The 26,974-nt window shown below is 38.8% G+C and overlaps 1 protein-coding gene and 1 long non-coding RNA gene across 2 annotated transcripts in view; both read right to left on the reverse strand.

The window, feature by feature from the left end:
- Positions 1-5,267: 5,267 nt before the first annotated feature.
- The window catches only part of LOC146513612 (uncharacterized), a 70,924-nt gene continuing 49,217 nt past the window's right edge, over positions 5,268-26,974 (reverse strand). The window contains exons 14-15 of the mRNA XM_085168242.1: positions 21,479-21,742; positions 5,268-5,866 (exon numbers count right to left, since the gene is read on the reverse strand). Of these exons, the coding sequence (XP_085024368.1) occupies positions 5,800-5,866; positions 21,479-21,742 (331 nt within the window). The 3' untranslated portion in view covers positions 5,268-5,799. The remainder of the gene's footprint in view (positions 5,867-21,478; positions 21,743-26,974) is intronic.
- Positions 9,391-21,472, reverse strand: LOC146513613 (uncharacterized). The gene is made up of 3 exons (XR_014875132.1): positions 19,994-21,472; positions 16,134-19,699; positions 9,391-16,034 (listed from the first exon to the last, which is right to left on the reverse strand). It is a non-coding gene; the product is annotated as an uncharacterized LOC146513613 (long non-coding RNA).

Consider the following 26,974-nt stretch of genomic DNA (forward strand, 5'->3'; position numbering starts at 1 on the left):
TGGACATAGACATTTCTATGTTCAAAATTGGTGTTGAACTTTGCATTTTGAAGCCTCAATGTCAGCACTTTGGCCACCACAATGTTTGTCTTTACTTTAGGAAGAGGTTACTACATCAGGACCAATCACTGTCATTGATCAGGACCACAGGGCTCAGTGGTAAGTAGTTATATAAGGCTAGCATGTTTTGTTAGCAAGCTGCATTCATAAACTGTATGTGCAAAACAAGCATACTCACTCAAAACGACAGCGAAAGAACAACCCTGATGGAGAGATTCAGTTCAATGACTGGTAAAAGTGGAGTCTATCAGACAGCTACAGGTTAAGCCCCTTTCATGTAGGACTCGGCAAACACTCTGAAACCCAGTCTTTTCCATTGCTTGTATGAGGCAATAATGGTTGGCCGTGGACGAGCCGGTGAGTAGTCATGCATGCTGTAAAAGGGCCTTTAGGCAGCAAAACTATCAGTCTAAACAATCAAATTTAATCCCCAACAGTATCCAGATGGATAACTAATGAGCGGCTATCGAGGGTAAAATTATAATAATTATAATCCACAGAGGCCAAAGGTGTTTTTTTATACCAGGCTTTAAACCAGGGGTCCCCTATCTCAGTCCACGAGAGCCGGTGTCCCTGCAGGTTTTAGATCTCACCCTGGGTCAACACACCTGAATCACATGATTAGTTCATTACCAGGCCTCTGGAGAACTTGGCTGTATCCCAATTCAGGGTCTGCAGCCTTAAAGGCCGCATTTTAAGGCCGATTACGTCACAGCGACGCGACGAAGGCTGTCCCAATCCAAAGGCTGCTCGAAATGCGGCCCTCAAATGCGTCCTTCATTTCCCTGAATTTTAAGGACGTGGCGGTGTAGACTTCGTGGCCCAACATATCCCAGAATGCATAGCGCGGCGGTGGGTGTGGATAATTTTACAGAAAAAAACTGCGGATGAGGGGCGGCCGAAGAGTAAACATTAAGTAAGTACTGAATATTATGGCACTTATTTATGTGCAAATGTTTAATAACGAAGAACATTAAAACATTACTGTTGGCCACATGTCGGCAAAGTTATGTGACATTAGTGACGTTTGTACTAACTTGGTTTTAAAGCCTTTACTTTAAAATATACGCCGTTCAATAGCTGAGCTTAATCTTACAGAGAATGATCAAAGCTCATGTAGAAACAAACAAACAAATGAACAAAAGATTTTCTCCTTCATTTCTGTCAAACAAAGCTGTATGAAACGTTTCCAGCTGTTAGTATCATGGTTGCTAGGCAACCTGGGCAGCGCGACGGATGCTAGACCGTCCCATTTCACAAGCCTCGCACTTCCGGCCTTAATGGTCTTTGAGTACGCGGCCCTTGTGGACCATTAAGGCTATGTACTTTAAGGCTGCAGACCCTGAATTGGGATACAGCCCTTCAAGACATGTTGAGTAGGTAATTTATCCATTTAAATCAGCTGTGTTGGATCAAGGACGCATCTAAAACCTGCAGGGACACCGGCCCCCGTGGACTGGGATTGGGGACCCCTGCTTTAAACAAACGTTTTAATGCTGTTAAGTTCGGCATTTTAAAGGATGCCTCAAGTGGCCATTAGAGGAAGTGCACTTTGTGTTGGCTTCACTTTTTAGTGAAGTCAACGATGGATTAACCATAGTTGCAGATAGGAGTTGTAAAAAAATATTGTCTCCTTCATGATATTTGTGAATCCCAGTTCTGGTATTTAAAAGAAATGAAAGTGCTTCATAACGGGCATCTGATTACCATTTAGCTGATATGACCTATAATTTTAGCACTTCCTTAAACATCAAGCATACACTTACACAGGCAGGATGGGGAACAAAACCTCCATGGTGGAGGTAATAATATGTTAGGCGCCGTACATATAATTATCCCAAACAGCAATTTTCTGTATTAAACTTAAATCCAGAAATGTAATGTTAACACTGAAAATATAGCCCTTATGATACGCATGCCTTAGTAAAATGTTCCAAAAAGGAAGGTCTGCTTAATGGGTTTGGTGTTCTTTTGTTGTTTTAAGACTTCCTACAATAAATACAAATCCTTAATCTGCAGCATGACAAGATTTTAGGGGCTTCGGGGAAATGTGTAAAAACACGAGAGTGTTAATGTTTGACCAAAATGTGATCTGTTTCGTTTTACCTCAGCTTAGAAACAGACTTAGTATCCCGTGAATCCAGGAACAAAATACCTGCTGTAACCAGTTTAAAACTAAGCACAGGCTTAATGTTTCTCATAGAGAGAGCTGATTTCATAATGACGTACTGAAACTGTGCAGGCCAAGTGAACACAGGTATGCGACCTGCTCTGTGCACCCCCGCCTTTTTGGGCAGGTTGTGCAGTTTGTCTTTGATCCTGAACTACCGGGTTAACTAATTTCAAGGTCAGAGGGTCCACAGTGTACATTCCACAGCTTTTAATAGGTCACTGCTACAACACTTTGCACTGGAAAGAATGACAGAGCATGTACAAAATTATTAATTAGACGAGGAGCAAACATGTAGAGAGGAGGTGAAGGATACAAAAATGTTCCCACAGTCTATCTTCTTTCACCTGCTCCCCCGTTTAAAAGCCTCCGCCATCAGTGAGCCAAGTATCAGGAACAATGTCTGCTTGTCTCAGACTATGCCCTTCACCCATCCTCTGAAAATGCAGTTTGCTGCGACATGATAGATTAATGCCAGCACTAAATCAAGCTCTTCTGTTGTGACACTGCAACCTGGTGTTAATAAACAGGGAGACCCTGGGCTTTCCAGGTGAACAAGGAAACAATGGAGCAGTTAGGGTATGTTAGAACAGAATCTAGTGTTTATCTGGTATATAAAGTGCTGTAAAACCTAAAATTAATTATTATTATTATTGCATTACATGTAAATTAAGCTTCGTTACCATCGTTCCAGTCAGCTGAGCAAATCAGCTGCTGATTGTGGTTTCATGTTTGACACAGATGCATTACAGATGCAATGCTTGCCTTGAGAGTGTTGGTGGAGAAATATACAGATGATCAGAAGATGTTGCACATCTATGTGCCAAGAGAGGAGCTATAGTACTGCATGAGGAGTCGGGAGTGGCAGAGAAGTACAGTATGTGAGGGTGGTGCAGGGCACGTAACGTGACAGTGGTGAAGCATGCTGCAGGCGTGACAGATGGGATGGGGTGGGAGTACATCAGGGATCAGCTGTGAGCCCATTCTTGTTTGCAGTGATGATGGACAGGCTGACAAATGAGGTCAGGCAGGAGTCTCCATGGACCATGATGTTTGCAGATGGTACTAATCTGTAGTAAGAGTAACAGGCAGGTGGAAGAGAGACTGGAAGGGTGGAGGTATGCACTGGAGACAAGAGGAATGAAAGTCAGTAGAAGCAATACAAAATACATTAGTGTGACTGAGAGGGAGACAGATGATGATGAGTATACAAGGAGTAGAGGTGGGGAAGGTTGTTAAGTTGGAGGTGGCAGAGGTGAAGATGTTTAGATTCTTGTTGCGTGTGGCCGGGATTACAAATAAGTATATGAGAGTGACAGCTGGAGAAAGAGTGGAAAGACAGATGGTTTGGACATGTGCAGAAGAGGGAGAGTGGATAAACTGGAAAAGGGACATTGAATTTTTCCAAGCAGAAAGAAACAAGTCAGACTAGAGAGAATAAGAACTTCTACTCCTGCACCATCGAGAGCATCCTGACGGGAAACATCTGCACCTGGTTTGGGAACAGCACCAAGCAGGACAGACGAGATTATGATGGACCTCTCCCATCCCAACAATGGACTCTTCTCACTGTTGAGGTCTGGGAAGAGCTTCCGCTCCCTTAAGGCCAAAACAGAGAGAATGAGGCGGAGCTTCTTCCCCCAGGCTATTCTCGCCCTGAACCAGGTGTAGGACTGGACTATCTCACACACATCGCATCACCGCAAGCAGTGTTTATTTGCACACTTCTTATAATTTTCTTTTTTCTTTCTTTCATAATTTCCTCTGTAAATCGTTATTTATTTGCACATTTTACTGTAAATTTCCAAGTTAAAATCTGTAAATTTTGTAGTAATCTGTAAATCTCTAAATCTCACTGTCATTTAATGGTCGGGCATTGCACAGCAATAAGCATTTCACCACATGTCGTACTGTGTATGGTTGTGTGTGTGACAAATAAAATTTGAATTTGAATAAAAAGGCAGAATTTAAAATTAAACATAGTAGATCAGTTTAAAATTTTAATCTTTGCAGTCATGTTAGCTTCCAAAACCAGTCACATCATTTAATTACTTCAAATGCGAGTTAACGACAGTATCTTAAATTTAAACAGTTGCATGCTCTGAAATAGACATGAAAATGTGAAAAGTTCCTTATTAGGAAACCCTTTTTAAAGACATTTTCAAAAATATCAATTATTCCAAACACATCTGTGACATTTAACAAGTTGACTCCCTTCTGCTTTTCGGACTTGCATTATTCTACTTTGAACTGTGGGAGGTGAGAGATCAGATTATATACACATACTGGCCTGAAATGTTGCCAAGTTTCAAAGTTAAGATCATGCTACCTAACAATGCAGCTAGAAGCTGCCAGCTTAGCTTTAGTACAACCAGCTGCTAACTGAGTGTCATCCCCAAAAATCTATTTCAGTCATTCGATGTCAGTCAAATGTTCTTCTACTAGAAGGCTACGTAAACCATTAATGATGTTAAACCACAAGTTTCAAAATATTTCCAGTGCTCAGCTTTGACTGCCGTCTTCAGTGGCTGGAATGCAGAGAGTTACATACTAACGTAAAGTAGCACCAGGACAAGTCAGACTTACGCACAAGCTTCCTGGTTAAAATTTACATCACGAGGGAGCCACAATCATTGAAATCCAAACCAAGTTCTTGTGTTTTGTTTTCCACAGTTCTGTACTTTAAAGTCTGATTAAAGATGCTAATATTGAGCTTTGTCATATTAAATGTAAACCACAGTCTCCAGTATCGAAGGCACACACTGAACACCCTGAACTTATTGATTTTTATTGCAGTGCTACAAAAACATTCTGCTCTTTCTGTTCCTGCTATTTTTGCGTCTGAGGGAGGAATGACAGTTTATGTTTACAAGACAGTCCTCGTCTGTAGAACGTGGTCATTTTCAGCATTTTAACCAGAAGCCACCGCTTTTATCCCGGAGCACAACTGCACCAATAACCAGTCAAACTGACCCAATTTCCAAAGCTTTTTCCACTCAATTTAAATGCAGTGAACACAAACATCAAAGACTGAGCACTGGTGACACTTTCTGGGTGTGACTGATAAGAGTTCCAATACTGGTTCAGAATAATTACATAGTAAGACGGTGGTTTTGATAGTCTGATGAAAAAACTGGCACAACCGACGCGGAGTGCAGTTTGGGCATGCTCCTAAATAAATAACGTGTCACTTTCAAAAACAATATCATAATTTATTAGTGTCAGCTGCTAAAGGGAATAAAATGTCAGTGTTAAGCATTTATGATTCAACTAGAAGAAATACATTGCACTAGTAGACAGAAAATAAGCACACAATAAAATTTCAGTTACACAATCAAACTACATAAAACAGTTAGCAGGTTTCACACTGCGGCTGATCTGAGATTGGCTATACAGCTCAGCACAAACTATAAAATCAGATTGACCTCAGATGATCTGGGTGTGTTTGAGGTGCAACTTAATCACACATCCTTTACCAACTATTCCAGATCCCAAACCAAACTACATAGTAAGGTTTAAGCATTGTATTCCTCCCTTGTTCCATCACATCTTTTCTTCTTCCTTCAGTGTCAGATCAGCTTCGACTCTTTGGCCTTCCTGAACGGGAAGCTGTTCTGCTGTCTGGATGACAACTCCCTAAAAGACCAAAATAAATGAAGAAATATTCAACTTTAGGGGAAAATAAACAAAAAGTGGAGATCACATTAAATTACAAATCCTAGCAAGTTATCTAAACAAAACAAAACAAAACACAGCTCCAAGGGCTTGATGGCACTGTGATACAGAAGTGCTGCAGTTTGAGCCACACATCTCTCTACTAACATTTCTCATTATCGTACACATTTAAATGTCAAGTACGTTCAGTGTGTAAAGCTAGTGAATTTGTCACTCTGCCATAAATACTACGGATCAGCCAAACACTGGCATAATAAAATCCTAGAATAAGATAACGTTTACTCGACAATCATCTAATGTGTCCAATCAATCCTGTGCTAAATGTTCAAAGAGAACATAATAAAGATGTGACACAGCCTTTTCCAGAGGTGAGCAACCAATAATGACAATGAAAACGGGATATCTACTTTTTAATATACAAGAAGAAATGTTTGCTTTGTTACATTATTCTTATATCATAACTCGGGTTGGTTCTTTAGCTTTAGCATTAGTTAGCATCATGAGAATACAAACTAGTGATGGGTCGTTCGCGAACGAAATGGCTCTTAGAGCCGACTCTTCGAAGTGAACGACGCGAGCCGGCTCCTTTTTTCCGCTAAACTCCGCATGCGCGGCCCGTACTTTGCGCTGGGCAGAGGGGGGAGGGGCTTTAGTTACACTCGCAGTAGCACAGGAACAGAGCCAGAGAGAAAGAGAGCGAGGGACAACAACGTCACATTAGAAAGGGATAGTAATCATCCACTATTTTCAGTTGCAGATGATGAAGGATTCAGAAATCATGCAGGCCCATATGACAGAGAATGTGCATCTTCTTTTTGTTTTAATATTTTAATTTATATTTAATTGTGTTGTGGTTTGCAGTGTTTTGTGTTGTTTCACGTTAAATTTGTTTAAAAGGAAAAAGCTGAAAATTTAAATAGTTGAAAGTTGAAATGTAAATAGTTGGTTTTTGTATTATATGATTTATTTATTACATTTTATGTGGAGTGAATAAATAAAGTATATTTACGGTGGCCCTTAGAGACAAAGCACAGTACAAACTCCAAAACACGTACAAACTCAGAAGCACGTACAAAAGACAACAGAAGTACTCCAGGATGCTGGGCGCAGTGTTGAGCTTTTGTTACCTAGAGGCTACACAAGCCAGGAAGTATCAACAACTGGATTTGGTGTGTGGTAGTAACAGGTAAATGAACTTTTTTTTTTTTAATTATTTGAATAAATATGAGTGCTTGTCTATAAATACACAAACCATACACACATGCTTTCAATTGTGTAATTTAAGTGATCTAGGAAGCTCTGCTTTGGAAGTTCAGTAAACGCTAGAAATGTGTTTTAGAGTTTGTACGTGCTTTGTCTCTAGGGGCCATATATAAACATATATAAATAAAACCACTTTTTTTTAACATTAGTAATTCCTTTTCTGCATAATTTTATATTATTGTTAATGATTAAATAATTAAAGCAACAAAACAACCTGAAGAGCCGGTTCGGAGCCGAAAGAGCCGGCTCTTTTTAGTGAGCCGAGCCGAAAGAGCCGGATCTCTAAAAAGAGCCGGAAATCCCATCACTAATACAAACACACAACCGGGACACTTCATAAGCTTGTTTTGGCAGAATGCCAACATGTTGCTTCATCACATGCGTGTCTACAAAACCTACACACTGCATGAGATCTTAAGCCTTTATCATCTAAGCAGAATCCAATAACGTGATTTTCAATTAATGCCGTTTTCCATCTTGAACATTTATTGTAGGACAGGTTTCATCTCATGGGAACAGTTTTTTAATACCTAAGCTTCCAGACAAATAAGTGACATAACAGCAGACAAACAACACTGGTGAGTTATAATTATGTTCTGGGATCTGACTGCTACACCCACACGCAGCAGTTTAACCTGATCGACTTCACATATTTAGTTTGGTTCATTTAGTGAACAAATATAAGCAAAACAATTTCATTTTATTTCCTGGATATCAGAACCAATTCTGTGGGTTTATTCAGTTATTAATTATGGTTTCTGGCATTTATTTGAAATGATGCCATCCCATCCATACCACAGCTCCTCTTAAATTGCACCACAGATGATCACTCTCAGGAGCTCAACTGACATTTAGCTCATCCGCCAAAGCCAACAGACGTAGAAAACGATCTTGGGTCCAAATAAACCACAAACTATTTTGTCCCCACCCAGCAGCTTATCTAAGAGAATCCGTCAGGCGAAAACCAGCAACGTGGAATCAAATATTGTACAAACATCCTGAAAGAGGTTATGCATACAAAGCGTGTTTGGATCCAAACAGAGCAGCGCTCGGAATATTTCAGATGCCATCTGTCCTTTCTTTATTTTTCATTGTTCCTGTTTCTAAGGACTTTAAATATTTGACACAAAAACACTTCATAGATACACAGCCTTTGAACATAATTAAAAAAGATGCATTGCCTGTGACACAAAGTATTATCTAAAATTCTAGCTATGCTTCACTGCACAGTGAGACCCCGTCTTTACCGTCGAGGCCGTTTCACTCTCCTTTGCCAGCCAATAATAACCCAGCCTGCATCAACTCCACATGAAATAAACAGCAGTTGAGTTTCTTGGATTAAAATGTCTGACTGTGCTGTGATGATGTGAAGGAGGACTTGTGGCTGGAAGAGATATGCAAGTTTGTCTGTGGGAATATGCCTTTTCTCAACTCTGTGTTTGATTGCCTCAGTGCTGTTTGGCTTGATTGTGTGTTTCTGTCAGTGTGTGAGAAGTGATTAGACTGAGCAGGTTAGCTATGGTGGCTTTAGCTGCATGTGGTTGGAGACAGACCCAACCTGATGCAAAACAGCCATTCACTGTGACCAGCCCTCAGTCTGGCCGTCTTACTATACAAGCCAGTGGAGGTAATTCAGTGGAAGAATTGACACTATGGTAATGGTGCTCCTTGACCTGGTCCCATACGATACAAGCATATGGCCAAGGTGGTCTTTATAACCATTTAAATGTTTCACTAAGCAGCACAACCCCATGGAACAACCAGCAAGGTGGGCCCCACAGTATTCAGTGCTCAGCCTTTAAATGAACTCAAATAATTACTTTATATAGGCAAAGAAAGCCTATAAGGAAACTAAGGTGCCTCCAGGATTAGCAGATAACCCCCCCCCGAGGCAGCTGAATGGCACAAGAAATAAAAACATATGGCTCAAACAAAAACAAGAAATGACCATTAGGAGAATAATGCACAAGCGCTATTAAACAAGAAAAACACTGTTGAACAATTGCTGGATCTGGACTTGCATGGCTAATGATTTTTTTGTGGAGTGTGCAGCTGGACAGTATACATGCCTGCGCATATGGGTGTGCTCCCTTCATTCAAGGTGGAAACCTAAACTTGTGAAAACCCTTTCTCCATGCAACAACGCACATTGAGTCACCATTCAGTTAATAATAATAATAATAATAATAATAATAATAATATTATTATTATATGGGTTGGATTTATATAGTGCTTTTCAAGGCACCTAAAGCGCTTTACAATGCCACTATTCATTCACTCTCACATTCACACACTGGTGGAGGCAAGCTACGGTTGTAGCCACAGCTGCCCTGGGGCAGACTGACAGAAGCGAGGCTGCCATATCGCGCCTCTGGCCAACACCAGTAGGCGGTAGGGTAAAGTGTCTTGCCCAAGGACACAACGACCAGGACAGAGAGCCCGGGGATCGAACCGGCGACCTTCCAGTTACAGATACGCTCCCCAACCCCCTGAGCGACGGTCACACTTATACAAGTTTGCTCGTTCCTGCCATTACATTGACCACACTCAAGTTACACCCCCCCCCCCCCCCCCGGACCACATAAATGTAAAAAACACCACAACCAAATAATAACGAACAACCCCCCCCCCCCCCCAAAAAAAAACAAAAACAAAAAACCCAACAACAAAAAGCATAAAATTGCCTGTAATCTGACATTGTTGCACGCATGGTTCAATTCACAAGATGCATAGAGAATATAAGGAGAACGTTTTCTTGCCTAAATGCACGGCCACAGTAAAAAGACAGTACGCCCTCACTCGGTTATAATGTTTGATATAAAAATGATCAAATCTTTAAAAAGTCTTAAAATAGTTAAAACAATGTTGGATGAACAACAACACATTACAACACAATGTATTATACAGGGTTTAACAAAAGATAAGCTCAAATGTAAGAGCAATGTGTGAAACAAAGCAAAGTTAGCATTTTCTTGATGCTCTTATCAGTCTCTCGCATCGTTGTGGAGGAATTTTGGTACAACGCTGCTTTTGTGGGCAATCATTTGTGCACATTTATAGGGGCCCGTCACGGGTTTTCATTTGAGCTGTGTTGTTCTGACCCCTAAATCAATACACAAGGGACACATTGATTTGTTCTGTTAAGGGAACGAGAGGTGAAAGGATCAGCTCTATATGCAATACATTTATCCAAACATATCTAACAAAAAGTGAGCACAATGAGCTCTCTTGACATGTTACAGTCTGTAACTGTCAGACTGTTTGTCACTGACATATTTTAACATATTTCACCGTCGTGTCAAAGAAAAACTGCAGCGTTAATGCTGTTTGCACTCACGAGGAGCTTCACGGCACTACTAGAACATTTAGTGTGGGTATCAGGTTGGGACCACACTACAGAGAGATGGATTTTTTTTTTTTTTTTTTTAAATACACTAAGATGGTTGTGACATACTTGTGTGAAGCTCCGTCTCACACAGACACTCATACAATAAATCATGTAAAGCCTATTGTGTGTGTGGCGCAGTAATGGGGAATGATGAGCTGGGTAACATCAGTCAGCTAAACTCAGCTCAGGTTGCTTTTAGGCTCTAGAGGCTGTGTGCACAGAAGTAATCAGGTAAAGTTACAAAATGAACATTACTGATGAATATACAGTAATGTATACAAACACAGATGTGGACGGCACATACAGGCATGAAAGAAAAGTCATTCTTACTCTGTTACTATTCTCACTCTCCTCTAGCAGACACAGCATGCATAATTTAAATTCAATTAAACTGTAAGGAGACATAAAGGAAACAGGAGAGAGAGAGGGAGAGCGAGAGAGACTGTGGTACAGTGCTGCACCAGTAAAACCATTTCCTTTACTGTGACTCAGCAAGACCCACAAGCTGGGCTCAGGTACTCTGTGCTTCCTGCTTTAACTGACTTAGTACATGATGCGTCTGTGACACCTGACACCAGTGATACACTTGGAGAACCACTGTGGAAATGGGCACTGTTGCACTTACGGGTCCCCAGGTACAAGCACATTAAATTTAAGTTGAGTTAATGTTACTATTTTTCTTTAACCTGCACACACGCAACATCGTACTAGTTTGTTGACTGTGGCTAACAGCAGGACTGCGAGAACAGCAGCCTTCAGAAGCCTGTGCAGAATGTGGTTATGCATTTCATCCATCAAATGATTATATGCCTCTTTACACTGACACAGTTCACATACAACAGCTCATTTTCTACATTGAAGTGTTGCAGAACCGTGTTGGTTTTGCACAAATGCCGTTTATCTTAATTTTCACCTTCTTAACCCCCCCCCCCCAAAAAACCCCAAAAAACTTCCTATTACATAGAAAAAATCTAATAGGTGGCATTATAACATATCTGAACTAACAGGAAACTGCTGTTCTATATTAGTAGAATAAAGTTGTTTTGGCACTGACTAGCAAGAGCAAAAACGTTTAAACAGGTCTACAAATTGTTATTTTATTTTCTTACAGGTGGCGCACATGCTCTGTGCAGGGCTCGCAAAATCGCTAGCCCGACGTCCCAGGGTTAGCGATTTTTCCAGTTGGGCTACCAAAATCTAACTCAGCCCTGCCCGTCGGGCTATTGTAAGAAGCAAAATATATGTCTATGCTTTTGCATTCTTTCGCCAATGTAGCTGAGTAATTATGTCATTGGCATCGATGAGCCGCTGTCAATGTGTGACATATTGAAATCGCGTTTGAATTTGCGCTTGTTTTTTGCTTTCACTTTCATTTTGCGATCGCGCGAACGGTGTGTAGAGAGCAGCAGCACTGATTGGTGAGTGACGATTAATTGCGCACCAATTCCACTGACATCTTATCACTCATTAGCTTACTATTCAAACGCGACAAGTGAAATCTCTCGCAACAAGCTTAAACATGTGAGAGGTTGAGTGCGCAAAGAATCGCTGACCGTTATGTAAGTACGTGTGTAAAAGCAGCAGGATTTACGCTGGTATTTTAGTTCTGCTCAGCTAAATAAGACAGGTCAGGGTGAAGAAGGGACAGCCAAAGAAAAGCTCACCGCAAAACGGAAAAGTTATGACAAATCAGACTATGAGGCAAAAAGAAAGCGCAGCTTTTTTGGTTTCATGGACAAAAGAATTTCTGTGGCTGGAATATGACGAGATAAATAACATGATGTTCTGACAGGTGTGTTGTGAGTTTCCTTTGTTGGCGCCTTTGTTACTGGGACCAGTAATTTTAAGAAAGACCCCATCAGAACCCATGAGAAATGCATTATTGCCCAGTCTGCAGTATCTTTCCCAGAACAAACAGCAATTGCAAAAAAACCTAAACTAAAAATAAACCGAGCACAACAAGAACTCCTGAAAAATCTGTTTAGAACAGCGTGCTATGTTGCAAAGAGTGAACTACCTTTGGCAAAATTTATCAGGCTTAGCAAACTTCAAAAAGCAAATGGCCTCGATCTTGGTTCCACTTGCCTCTTACCCGTGACTTCAGTGGAAATTTCAAATTCAGGATCTGACACAGACTGATTCATGTTCTACACAGTTCTTACAAGTTCATAGAAATTTCTGTTCAATTTGAACCAAGTATTTGAGTTGATGGTTGTAATTTTTATACAGTTGTTGTGATTTGTATTTTAACAATTTTTTTTAATAACTTTTGTTTCCGTTACAATATTATACTTTAATGTATAATATTGTAAAGGAAACAAAACATAAAAAAAATAGCTTTCTTTTTTATTCGGGCTACTTAAATTTATTTTGGGCTACCAAAAACTGAAGAATGACTGCCCGAAGGGCTACCAGAGATTTTGAAATTTTGCGAGCCTTGCTGTGCATCTACACTCACTAAATGTCAACTGCAAAATTCTGATGTTTAACGAGTAAGTATTCACGGTTTGAAGTGGCACGTTAGCATGACAACATTTTCGCACAGCACAGAGGAAGCTGGTGGTTTAAAAACATTTTTAAAGAGAAATTCCTCACATCTTCACCATCTGAAGGAAAAAAAAATAGTGCAAGGACGGGACTGAAATCACACACCTGTGATAAATGCAATTGAGAGTCGGCCAGTTGTACTGGGGGGTTTACAAACAGAATATCTGACTCTTACTTGACAATACTCAAGTGTCGAGAAAACTCACTATGGCTGCATCTTTGTGATGTTTTGTCAGAGATTTCCTGTGTGGCCTCTCTTCTTTATTAACCAACATACAATACTCCATTTTAACACGTCAGTGGCAAGTTCTGCATTTGACAAACAGAAACAAAGACCTCAGTCATACGTCAACCTTTACAGCTCCCTCATCCTGTCCTCAGCAGGTGTTTATACTCAAGACAGCAGACATCAGATACAATCTAGGCTAAGGGTAATAGGAAGCTCTGGGAAGTTAAAGAACTCGAGCATGACAGTTTATTTAAGACAAGTAAGATGCCGATCAGAGTAAGCACAGACCACCTCATTTTCCCCAAACACTATTTTTTTTAAATATTAGTTTTATTTCACCTTAAAATAAATAAATACAATAAAATGAAATTGGAAAAAAGTATTGAGAAATATCATCAAGTGATAAACTAATCCAGATATCCTTTAATTCTTATGCTGGGACTAATTTTATGCATAGTGGGAGGAATTTTCAGGAATATTACTGCAGTTACACATGCTCATTATTCCAGCTTCAAACTGTGCACCACAAATATCTTTAAACACAAAACAGATATATATGCCTGCTGATTATATCGTGCTGCCCATTGTTCTTTTCCCGGGAAATGATCAGATAAATGAAGGTCTTTGCTGGGTCAACTGGTTCTTGAATCCGGTGATTCAATCATAATGAGTCTCAGACATAAAGCCTTCTAAAATCTTGAATTAATATCTTTGCACAAAATACCCCCGTTGGCTGTGTACCAGAGGAATTACAGATTGCACAGCTCTTTTATCCAGGCTCTGTTTTCTTTTACTGGCAATCACAAAGGTCTTAGTGTGACAGTCAGCGACTTTAACCTGTTCCATTCATTGCTGCAACTATCATTCAAACCAAAGCCTTTCATTATGCTTGCAGACATATTTCTGGTTGAAATCTCAACATCGCTGCCTTTCCCATTTTTCAGTAACAAAACGACATTTTTCTTTGTTAAACTGGACGACGAGTGTGTGCCTAACGGAGAAATTTATGCTCAATCCAATTTATTACTTCCATTTGTGGGTGGGAGGGGGCATCCTTTTCATTCAACCCTTACAAAAACAGTGAGGTAGTCCATTCATGGTTCACTCGCTTTTACATTTGTTAGCTTTGTTAGCTTTTGTTTGCTTTTCTAGATATATAGCAAGGTGTGGGCCAGTGGTGCCATTTATTTACAGTATGCCGTCCTGCTGCCTTGAGGCTGACCCCTGACAGTGCAAAAGTTAGCCCTTAAAATACTGTCAACATGGAAAATCGACTCTAATGATGTGATAAATAGAAGTAGTAATAGCAGAAGTAACAGTACACCAACATTCGTCAGTTCCAAAACAGCCAAAAATCACTTTTTACTTTGTCATTAAAGCCTCCCAGGCTTCAGGGATGACATGCCAAGTAGAGTGGGTGTTATATAAGGTATGTATGATCAAGCCATAATCACTGCGTGGGATATCAGTGCAACTCCTGCTGTTTTTTTCTTTGTTTTGCTATGTTTTTATGCATGTGTGCCCTTAAAATTCACACGTGTACAGCCAGGTGCATAAGCTCATATCTCTGCAGTAGTTGAGGCCAGTTTAAACACACAAACGACAGCCGGGCATCGCTGGGAAATCTGGAATGATGTCATGAATGATTAAGACCAGAGTGGTGTACTGTATCAACGGAACAGCACTTAGCTGAAAACTGAATGAATGAATAAATAAATAAAAACACGGAAAACAGCAGTAATGATGACACAGTATAGCCTGTCGTGATCAATTGAACCTGTCATGTTTAACAACAGCTGAGCATGAGAGGATTAGCGACTTGTCACAGGAGCGACAGGCAAGTTGAGACCAGACTTGAAACTTTTTAGAGGCACATTGCTTTTGGCTGTCGCATTACATAACTGGGTTTAGGAACAACGTGTACTAAATACTACAGTCTTGTAATATTTTCAAACTGCCAGAGGCAGTGAGAGAGAGATAATTAGTAATGTAATAGTGGTTTTTACTATAAAACTTCAAATTCAGGTCTTGTTTGGTGTGAATTTCTATTTCTTTCTTTATTTCTTATTAAAAACAAAAACACAAAACCAAACTAGTGAGTGATGATGGTTACTACTTGCTTCACTGGCAGTTTTTTTTAGTAGTAAGCTAGATGACAAAGTAGCACATAAGTAAAATTAAAAGTAAAACCGCAGCTTAGCTGAAAAGCTTTAGCAGACTTTCACTGCTTACATTAGTGTACATTTTCAGTGCTGTATCTGCTATGGCTGTGCATTGTCTTTATAGTGTGGACATATTCATTTGGTATAAACTTTAATATTCTTACTAACAGAAGGAGCTTTCATATAAGACTCAGTCAAACAGTATGTCATAAGCACCGAGAACAATCGGCACTAAACATAAAAAGCTAATCACAAGTACACTTCACACTAGATCTTATGTGAAGTTTAGTGAATGTACTGTCATCAGTTTATCATTTCTGGGATTTTTGTTGTTTCATGTTTTAAGATTGTGACTACACAGAGTAAAAAAGGCTTTAACATATAATAAAAAGACTAAATGTGCTCAATACGTTATCCTATAAAGCAGGAGTGTCAAACTCAAATACACAGTGGGCCAAAATTCAAAACTGGAACAAAGTCGCGGGCTAACATTAATATTTATTGAAATATATTTATTCCTCCAGATATAAGAATGAATCTCTTTTTATGGACTCGTTTTGCTGAAAAACTGAATATGGAACAAGCAAAGCTTAATACTAAACAATATATATATATATATATATATTAGCTGTATAATACCAGTAGGCCAGCTCTAATAGTAATTTGGTATGGCTTCGCGGGCCAAATGTAATTAGGCTGCGGTCCAAATTTGGCCCGCGGGCCAGAGTTTGACACCTATGCTATAAAGTAACAAACTATCCAGTGACAGAATCCATACTTTACTGGTAGTGTTCAGGGGATGAAGGTCTCACGTGATTGGCCAAAGCACCTCACACTGCAGTAATGCTCCCACTGTCCCTTTCTTCCTTGTGTTTGACCACTCATTCATCCCGTATCCTCACTACCCTGTTACATAACACTGCTACACCTGCATCTTAACAATGGTAAAGGTGGTGTGCGTGTGAATCTAGTACATCCATGCAAGCGCTTGACTTTTTCATGCACATAAAGGTTTTTGTTTTACACCACATTTCATTATATGGAGCATACGACTCAAAGGCACACATATGTAAAACGTGTATATAAGACATTTCCCTGAGGGGAGAAGATGAGGTGAGTACCATGTGTAGTGGCTCCTACGCTGCTGCATATATGTCCTAGATGAGGATCAGATGACACACACACTAATTGTTGGCTTGTACACTTCTGCCACGCTGCAGAGTCACATATGTTCTGCTGCAATAATGTGTGTGAACTTTTATTACTGCCTTCAACACATGAGGACCGCTTTACTGTGTAACTCTGTATTGTTGCCTACAGATACACACTTCAGTAGATTTAGAAGACATCTGTAGCCTTGATATAAAGCCAGCACTTCTTAGTAAACTAGTCAGCGAAGGTGAAATCAAAGTACATGCTATTATTTGTCGTGAATACAACGATATCTGTGTTATTATAAAGTAATACAAAAGAGATTAAAAAGAAATCCTTTACCAGACTTTGAAAGTGAACCTGGCTGCAGTTGGATTTAATTAAAGAAACTAACACGCCCAGTTTCTGTGAAGAGATGGCTGAGAGACACAATGTGTGCTTCTTAGTAAATGTCAGCTCACATATGTTTGTTCTAAGGAAAAAAACTAAACACAAAAACCTACCTTGAAAATTTACAATAAAAACAATATTCATAATAAACAATATACACTGTAGAACACACTGTACCTAATGCAAATGTGTACTTCAAGCACAAAGAAGAGTGTTTGTTTGTCTGTCTCTACTGCAGACAAAATACTGGTTGAACTAGTTACTTGGCACCGTGTCAGTAATAATTGGTTTTATGACACTTGAGAGAAAAACATGTTTTCTTGTCTCCTGGTGTGTCTATCTTGTCTTTCTCACATGATCACATGACAGAAAAGAGCAGATGGACGGAGAGACAGGAGGATGCACAGGAGTATGGGAAGTTCTGTGAGCAGGCCAAGATCTAGTGGTTTTTAGATGAGTGTTAAGTACAGACCAAAGCTGAATTCAAAGCAATTTCTAAAACAGAAAATATCTGTCCTGGCAAAGCATCATGTAAACAAATTTAACTTAACCCCCCATTAAAAACCCCAAAAGGAATTCCAGCCCTTTTTCTTCAGCTTAAAGTTTTGAGCTCTAGCAATTGTGTCGCTGTGATTAAAGCATTCCTAACATTAACTAATACTGCTGGGTCAAAGAAAAAAATGCCACCTCACCAACTGTTTAAAAGAAGGTACAATCAGTACACAACTAATAACCAATACTGTAAACAATCATCCTATGAGCAAACATGTGTTTTATGTGTGCACTCCAGCCATGACATCAGGGTAAGTTTGTATGCAGTCATCAAATTTTCGAGGACCCCTGATTTAAAGGACTAGCATGCTATTAATTGCTAACTATGGTCAAGTTATCAATTATTGTCATAACTGTAATTTTCAATTTTCAATGTGCCGATGATGGTGTGAAGAGTCAAGAGATCACCACAAAGAAATTACAAAGTCGTTTTAAATGAAACATTCATCAAATGTCATGACAATCCATTACCATCATTGCTCTTATTATGGTTCAAGCAATCGTCGCCCCAGTCAATCACCATCTGGTGACTATGAATGGAACAAAATCTTTTCCTTCTTTTTTAAAGAAAATAACTGCAAAAAATGTTATTCCTAAGGCAATACAGCTAGCAGAGCACAAACCCCCGATCAAATCAAATTATTTATACTTTTTATAGGTTACAGTGTGCCGTATTTAATGTTGCATTTCACAATATGGCATCAAAATAGAAAATACAGGCACAAGTCCCTTCTTTTATCTAATGGCTTTCAAAGTCCGAAATGATTGTTATTTAAATTAAAGGGGCTTTTAAGTCATCCCTGTTCACATACCCTTTATTCTTCTTCTTTTATGAGGGGCAGCCAATTAGATTTAATCAGCATGTGGGCGGGGCTTCTATGTTTTTGTGTGCCTGCCTGCTTTTACCAACATAAAGAAGCTGTTTAGGGCAGTCTGAAGCTTCAGCTCTTGACTCTCAGAAATTCTGGCCAAGTTTAATATGAGCTTCACATCTTTGGTTTGGTTATATCTATAAAAAAAAAAAAGAAATCATTCCCTGATGTGAGCTGCATGATGGAAGTTATGAAAAGGGGAAAAGTAATTTCAGGTTGGGAGTGTCAGGGCCTCTGGCAGGCAGATAGTGTCCATCACTGATGCACTGAATACAGGACAGCTTGGCTCATCTTCCTGCACATACCAATCCTATTGCCTTGTTTCCCACACTTTCAACTGCTCATTCCTCAATTTGTCACTAAGCTGTCAATTAATATAAAATTCCTAATGGTAATTAACTTATTAAAGAAAGTCATTTAACCATGTGGATTCCTTTGATTATTGGGAGGGACACGATGTACAAAACCTGCATTGCGTGTAACCAACTCAACAGGAAAGTACTGTTCTATTTTAGTGCTATGTGTCCCCACCCTGACCTACTGTAAAACACTGTGGAAAACAATGCATCACAACGAGGGAAGGAGGGGGTCATCACTTTCTCGTAGTCTGTCACTCACATACACACATCTTATAAAACCATTAGACCCACCATAAACACGCTGGTGTTTACAGCATGAAACAGTACATACTAATAAGGATTATAATCACTGGGAAATTTAGCTTTAGGTTTATGGAACATGGCAGCTGGAGATTTGTGTGTTTCTGAGGCTAAAATATGACAATTTATAGTATTAAACATTCATGACAGTAAAGGTATTTTGACAAGCAAAGAAACATCAGTGGTGTATTATTAACCACTCCTGTCCCATAAATATTAATAGGATGAAATATTAAAAAGTTGCACTTCAACCGAGCAAATGAATAATGAATGTTTTTGTGTGGTGAGTAAGTCTGGTGCCATTTCCACATACCACCTGTTTCTAGAAAAGCACACACAGTGAAAGGTTAATGGATTTCATATATCATTGAACAAGTCTGTGTAAAGTATAAATATAATATTCACTGCAACAACATAATATCATGAAGTATAAACAAGCTAACAATCATAAGGAAGAGGTGGATACAGGGTCTTATTAGTGCTGCACAGCTTTTCATGCTAATATCATAATATTCAAGGCCACTGTGCTCTCAGATATAGTCTTAATACAATCTTTACATGTTAGTCCAGTGAAATACATCTAAATGGTAAATGGTAAATGGTAAATGGACTGGTTCTTATATAGCGCTTTTCTACTCTTTCTGAGCACTCAAAGCGCTGTACACAACTTGTACATTCACCCATTCACACCAGCACATTTTTCTAAGTGCTTTCTAAGTAACATTCATACTCCAATGGATGCATCGGAGAGCAATTTGGGGTTAGTATCTTGCCCAAGGATATTTGGCATGCAGACTGGAGAAGCCAGGGATCGAACCACCAACCTTCCGATCAGTAGATGACCTGCTTTACCACCAGAGCTACAGCCACCCACCTGAATGTCAGTGTAATGGTGGGCAGCCAATATTCTCTTTCACTTTCTTGTAACTCGTAGCAGTATTACCTTTACTTGTGGCACTGTGTCTGAATTTCTCCTTGAAGTACCTCAAAATGGCATATTATTACAATCCATGAATATTTAAGTGGCTGCTCTACATTGATTATCATAATTTGCATCACAAGTTGAAATTTTATCTGAATGGCAGGTATAGAAATAGGAAGAAAAATGGCTTTGTACTTCTTCAAACCTTTGACTCTCTTGATATTGATTATACAGCTTCATAAACATTCAGTGTAAGAGCCAGCCAAACCACAAGTGTGTACCTTTAGACTAATTATTTATGAAAGATAGTAAAATTATACTATATAGCAAATTAAGAAGTGTAGATCTGTATTCACTAAGCTGGGATCTAATATTTTGTTACTGTTTAGATTCAATGAATGTGTCTTGGCCTTGTTTTTGGAATCTTGGAGGGTGTAGAGGATGGCAGTGCATGGAAACTAACATTAATCTGGCTTCCAGTCAACTTTGGAATTTTCTGTTTAACAAAAGCTGAAACAGAAATTGGTTTCTGTGGCAGCTGTCACTGCCTGTAAAATAAGTACACTTCCTCCAACCACATTATTACAGAATTACAAGCGGCTCATTTGATACTGTGAAACCTGATATGTTATGTGATGTGGTATGCTCTGCTTACCAAACTAATTTTAAGCTCGTCTCCAGCCTTATTCCATATCCGTTATCAGCCCATAAAAGGGTTTATTGGGCAGGTTACAGCCTGTTAATTAGCAGTAAGGTCGTCCCAACGTACTCGTTACAATCCAGCAAATCCACAGTAAGTGAAACCATTTATGGAACATTTTGTCAAATTTTAAATGTAGTACGTTTTTAGCTTTTTTGTATCTTTTTGAATACATTCATACGACTGAAAACAATCAAGCCTGGCCATTTTAGTTTACCTTTAAAAAGCCACGTCTGTCTAGATCCCATACTAACATTTTTTTCCCCAAATTAAGTTGTTAGTGTTGAAATTATTCAGTGTGGATTAATCAAAATAATAACTGTACAAGTTGTTTCCACTTTTAACAAAGGAAAACATATTTATACAAAAGTCACAATGATATGCTTTAAACCTCACAGTGTTTTCAGCTTTTCATATCTTTGTAATGTGGGACTCATTCAGAGAACACATTAGCATGCAGCACATTTATTTGAGGTCACTGGAGGATAAATAATTCAATCTGGGTGGAAGGAGATTTAATGACAATGTCAAATTAGTCTTTTAATGAAATTAATTTCATGCTCTCAGGCTGTGTACAACTAAACACCCACAACACTTAACACTTTCAAGAATCTAATATTCTGTGATATCAAATGAGCTTGTATAACTCTGGGGAATAAAGTCCTTAATTATTCACTGCAGGAGGTATGGCAAGTCTGATGGCATTTGAAGGTGAAAAATGAGTTTGTGGATCTTACTTGATGAGAGCTGTCCTGGGCGAGTCGTTCTGCTCCCCACTTTTAGGAACACTGGAGGGCTGAAGAGTAGAAGGTGGACTACGGGTAGATGGAAGAGTGGAGGATGAAGCGGGAACAGAGGAGGAAGAGGGGGGAGGGGCCTGCTTAACTGGGCTCTTGACGCTTCGAAGAAGACGGAAAGACTTGACTCTGCTTTGATTGCTCCGACCGTGAACCACCTTGCCAACGGGTCCTGTACCTGACCTCTTTAAAGTTTGCTCTGACCTGAAATACAATCGTACATGGCTGTAGTTAATTTGAATCACTTCACTGAGGGATATTTCTAAAATTAAATCTGAAATGTAAACATTTATACAATGCAGTTAAAGTGATCAGCAGTTACTTGTACATGGGAATGAATACATAAAAACAACAGCAAAGGGTGAGAGAATCTATATGAATATGAAGCAGGAATGTAATGTAATGTTTTGGGAGCATAAGGGAAGAAGCTAGACCTTGTGGAGGGCCTTATTAGGTTCACCTCAACCACATTATGATTCCGCTTACATTTACTCATGCATGTAATCTCATAACATGATCATTATGTAGGCCACGAACACACTTCATGACAAGTATGAATGAAAAATACTTAAAAAAAACTGAGTATGTTTTTTTGAAAGAAGGAAGTTATAATTTAAGGGTTTTTTGTAACTTCAAAACAATGAAGGTACGTACTACAAGAAAAAGCTTTGTGTTTCTGCTCATGGAGTGAAACTATGGAACAGTCTGAAGATGGAACTAAAGCAACGTCCAAACATAAAACTGTTCAAATAGAGTTATAAAAATATGATCTTCTCGAACTATAAAGAGAAGGAAAATATTTAAATTAAGTGAATGTCTCTATTTAAAACAAACAAACAAACAAACAAACAAACAAACAAACACTCATGATGTGATATTATAGTATATAGTATATCAGAAATCTGTTCACTATTTTTATTACAAATTATATCAGTAAGGAAGCTGACTAAATATTAACTGATAATTTATGGCAAAGGGGTGGGATTAAATAAGTTTACTTCTTCCCACTCCCCTTCAACATGTAAATTAATCAGAACGTTTTTTTTGTATGTAATTTGTATAGTATTTTTTTTTCTCTCTTATTTTTTTTTCCTAAATGTACTTGTATATTGTTCACATGTTGAAATAAAATTACCAACCAATCAATCAATCAATCAAATGTGGGCAAGTACTTCAAACCTTTAGGCTACTTAGACTACTATACACCAAACATTCTTCTATGTATATGTGTTAAATATACAATCATGACAATTTGTCACACTAGGTTCAGGTTTTTGGGGCTGGGCGGTTAATCAGACTTTAATTTAAATTATGATTTTGGATTTTAGTGATTATGACAAAATAACCACGATAACATTCTGACTTTTTTGAGCATGAAGCTTGGTTTTATGTTATAAATCAGGTTTGTCCCAAACATGTGTATTTCACCTTTCCTTAAAACTCACATCTCAGAGACAACATGACAAAAAGAAAAAAAAAAACACACAAACAAAAACAAAAAATAAGATCTACATCAAATGAACAAAAGTACGGAAGCGTAGAGCTGGCACCCAGGCAAAAGAAAAATACAAGTGTATCACGTTATAACGTGAAAAGTTTATTGTTCTAACAAGATACTTTTCCTGTTTGTACAATATACCTTTCATGTTTGAACAACATAATATCACGTTATTACAATATAATTATCACGTTCGTACAATATAAATATCACATTCGTACAATATAATTATCACATTCGTACAATATAAATATATTGTAATAACGTGATATTATGTATATTGTAATAACGTGATATTATGTTGTTCAAACATGAAAGGTATATTGTACAAACAGGAAAAGTATCTTGTTAGAACAATAAACTTTTCACGTTATAACGTGATACACTTGTATTTTTCTTTTGCCTGGGTGGCAGCTCTACGCTTCTGTACAAAAGTGAAAAGGTCCAAAGTAAAAGGCTTTGACAAGTAAATCTGTGGATCGTTCACAGATGCACCACTACGCCCACCATGTTCACCTCTCTCTCTTTTTTCATCTGATTATTTGAACTTTAAAAAACAAAAACCTTTTCTTCTCATCTTGCAGTTTTTGCAGTTATTGAGCAAACTCAGCTAGGGGCAAGTATAGCTTCTTGTTCCATCTCATGACAAACATGCTTATACTGTAATGGAAAATACAATGAAACTCAATATCTGGGGTGGGATTACATAAAAATGATGCTAATGTCAAGACTTCAAAAGTTATTCCAGACCATAAAGAACTTTCCCAAATAGATTTTGGATCCAGATTTGAAGATTAAAAGTATCACATCTGTTGAATGTTGAATGTATGTAGGCCTGCTTAGGCAGGTAGGGAGGCCAGGGGGAATTCTGAGGGACAAATGCCACAAAGGAACGCAGAGCATTCCTAATGTTGTCTGATGGACTGCCTCCTGTACGTCGCTTCATGTTTTGTCTACTGGTTTCTTAACAAATTCAACATGTCTGACAGTATACCTCTGAGACAAAGGCTAAGCAAAAATACTCAAACACCGCACGGGGACAGGTATGTCACACAATCTTGGTATAATGCCAAGAGACTGTGGTATTCAAGTAGTGTGACCTCTTAGTGTAACAGGGGTCACACACTACCACCAATCCCTGAACTTTGACCCCGCTGAAGCTGGGCCTACTTAGTCAAGCCTGATAGGATCCTAAGCAAGATGTTTTTCTTTGATGTTTGCTGTGAGCACACAGTAACTCTCAAGTCCTGGTTCAACATATGAATTGTTTGTGAACACATTATACAGAAAAAATAATCCTGATGCAAACTGAGTATTTTTGTTTGCCGTCAAGAGAAGAGAACAGAGCTCACCCTCTCAGTGACTTGCTGATTAAATTAAGAACATTTTAGAAACCCTTTGCAGTAAGCAATGTTAAAAATGTATTTTTACTGAATCCTTGAAGCCCTGCTGAGAAACACAGCAAAAAGAAAAGAACAAAGCTAACAAACTGGATCAGACTTAAATTATGCAAAACTCTGCACAAGTGAGATGTGCAAAAGATTTTTCTCATCGTCTTTGTTACTGAACATTTTAATTTCACACTTGGGTGGTGTGAACGGCTTCGTTTTCACTGACCTGCCGTGACGAGAAATCATCTAATGTTTAAAACGTGTGTTCTTAATGTGACAACAATCTTACAGGCTAATATGAGGTTTAATTAATCTGTATAATAACTTATAACAGCTCTATTACCATCTCAGATAATGGAAAATAATTACCAATGCTATCATCCTAAACCTGCATTAGTGTTTGACTCTGATAAAGGTATATCATCCAGTCACACTTGTATTATTATCATTATTGTTAGATACCAAAATATTTCTCCTTCTGTAAAAAACGCATCTGGAACGCAACTCATCTTGAAGGGGATTCAGTTTGGTTTTATAGGGCTTTGGAGTTGACGTAACGCCGCAATGCATTGTGGGAGCGCGGCACCATATTGGCAGGCCACGAATTAAAACAAACACACTGTGTTGGAAGGAAGATTGCTACGAACCATACTTAAAAGCAGCTCAAAAGAAAAAGGATGGTATAGAGACAGATTGCGTCCGGATGCAGAGAGACGGTACTTGCAAAAAATAGCGTGCATTGGAAATGTGGACCCGTATGAATTACAGCAGTGGAGTACAAACCCTGAAGATCAACTGCTATTGACTATTGATATTCTCATACCTTGTCTGTGGAATCAGCGTATACACGGCGAACCAGTTTTGCAATCATAAATCTCTGGAGGCGCACATCCAATTCACCAAGGATTGGGTGCAAGATTTGGCTATTTTTAAACCTCCACATTGTGAATACGTCATCATTCAAACAAAGGTAAGTCAGCGTGAGACAAGTCAGCTTATTAAAACAGTAGGCATTTTCACCGCCTGGTCCTAACCCTCATCCCCTAATTTGCCGCCCTATTACAATAATCCCAGTGGTGACCCCTGGTGACCCACAGCCTGGTTACAACAACCTAAACCACTTGACACAAAGACAAAAGCTGCGAGGAATGACAAGTATGCTTGAAACATGAGCACAAACACATGCATGAGTACACACATATGTACACACACACACACACACACCACTAACATGAGTGTGACAGAAAAAACCATTACAATGGGAGGATTAGAAGACTTTTGTGAAATTCTAAAAGCTGCTGAAAACCGAGTTGGTTTCACAACGGAGAACAATACTTTCTGTGAAATTGTAAAAGTTAAAAAAAACATTAAATGACTGTATGCTACCATGTAGCAAGCACAATTTGTAACTGTTTGTGTTCTTATGTAAGGATTAAGGTTTCATTACATGGTGTTTGACAAAACCAGCGGCCTGATTGGCAGGTTAACAAAAAAAAGTATCCCAGGTAACAAAAACAGCAGGAAGGGTGAGCAAAACTGGACAGTGTAAGCGATTCACCTGCATTTGTGACTAAAAATAGAAGCATCCAGACTGTTAAATGTATTTAGGAGTATGTGCACGAACAAAAGCAAATGCGTATCAGCTCAGGCAGCCTCTTACTCCTACTTTTACATACAACAAATACATAATAACCAAAAAAGCAGTGACAGTAATCATGTTATTACGGTGGTAGTTCATTGTGGTGCTGTCAACTCTCCTCTTTGACACACACATACACACTTTTCACTTACTTCCATCCAGCGCTGGTTGGTTTTACACTGTGAAAAAGCTGTTTGAAAATGAGGTAAGACAAAAGCTGCCTGTGTTTGTCTGCCCATGCAAATAAACTGCAAATCTGGCAGATTTCATGCAGCATGCAGGTGTGAGTGCAAGAGCATGGGGCACAGTGTTTACTCCAACACATATATTGTTAAGATTTTAACACAACTGAAGGTTTTGATTATAAAAAATCTTAGTGCTCTACACTAAATATTTAAGGTTAAGCTACCCAAACATATTTAAAAGTAATTAAAACCAGTTAAATGTTTAATGGGCCAGTGAAACATAAATGAGACCAATAAAATGGGAAAATGTAACATTGACATTAAATGACCCCTTTCTGTAGTTTCCCTTTATATTTACTGTAAATAAAGGAATGAAAAGAAAAAATACATTTTAGGACATGTATGTTTAAATACGAGTTTTTGCGTCTGTTTGTGTTGTTCCTCATGCTTTTAATCGTTAACTGTATTATGTATGTGTGGGCTAATTTGCGTGTGTGCATAACCATTTTTAAATATGCATGGGCGGTGGAGGTCACAAATCAATTTACTTCCAGTGCCTGTCCCAAGCCTGGATAAACATGGCTGGCATTAAGGCCATCTGGAGTAAATATGCACATGAATCCGCAGAGGGAACCCCATTAAAGTTTCGGAGCAACCGAAAGCATCTACCTACTCACAAAGTCCCTATGAGATAAAAGAAGAGTTTCTTGAATAAGCCCTACA

The sequence above is a fragment of the Neolamprologus multifasciatus genome, chromosome 7 (assembly GCF_963576455.1).
Source record: "Neolamprologus multifasciatus chromosome 7, fNeoMul1.2, whole genome shotgun sequence".
NCBI classification, from domain to species: Eukaryota; Metazoa; Chordata; class Actinopteri; order Cichliformes; family Cichlidae; genus Neolamprologus; species Neolamprologus multifasciatus.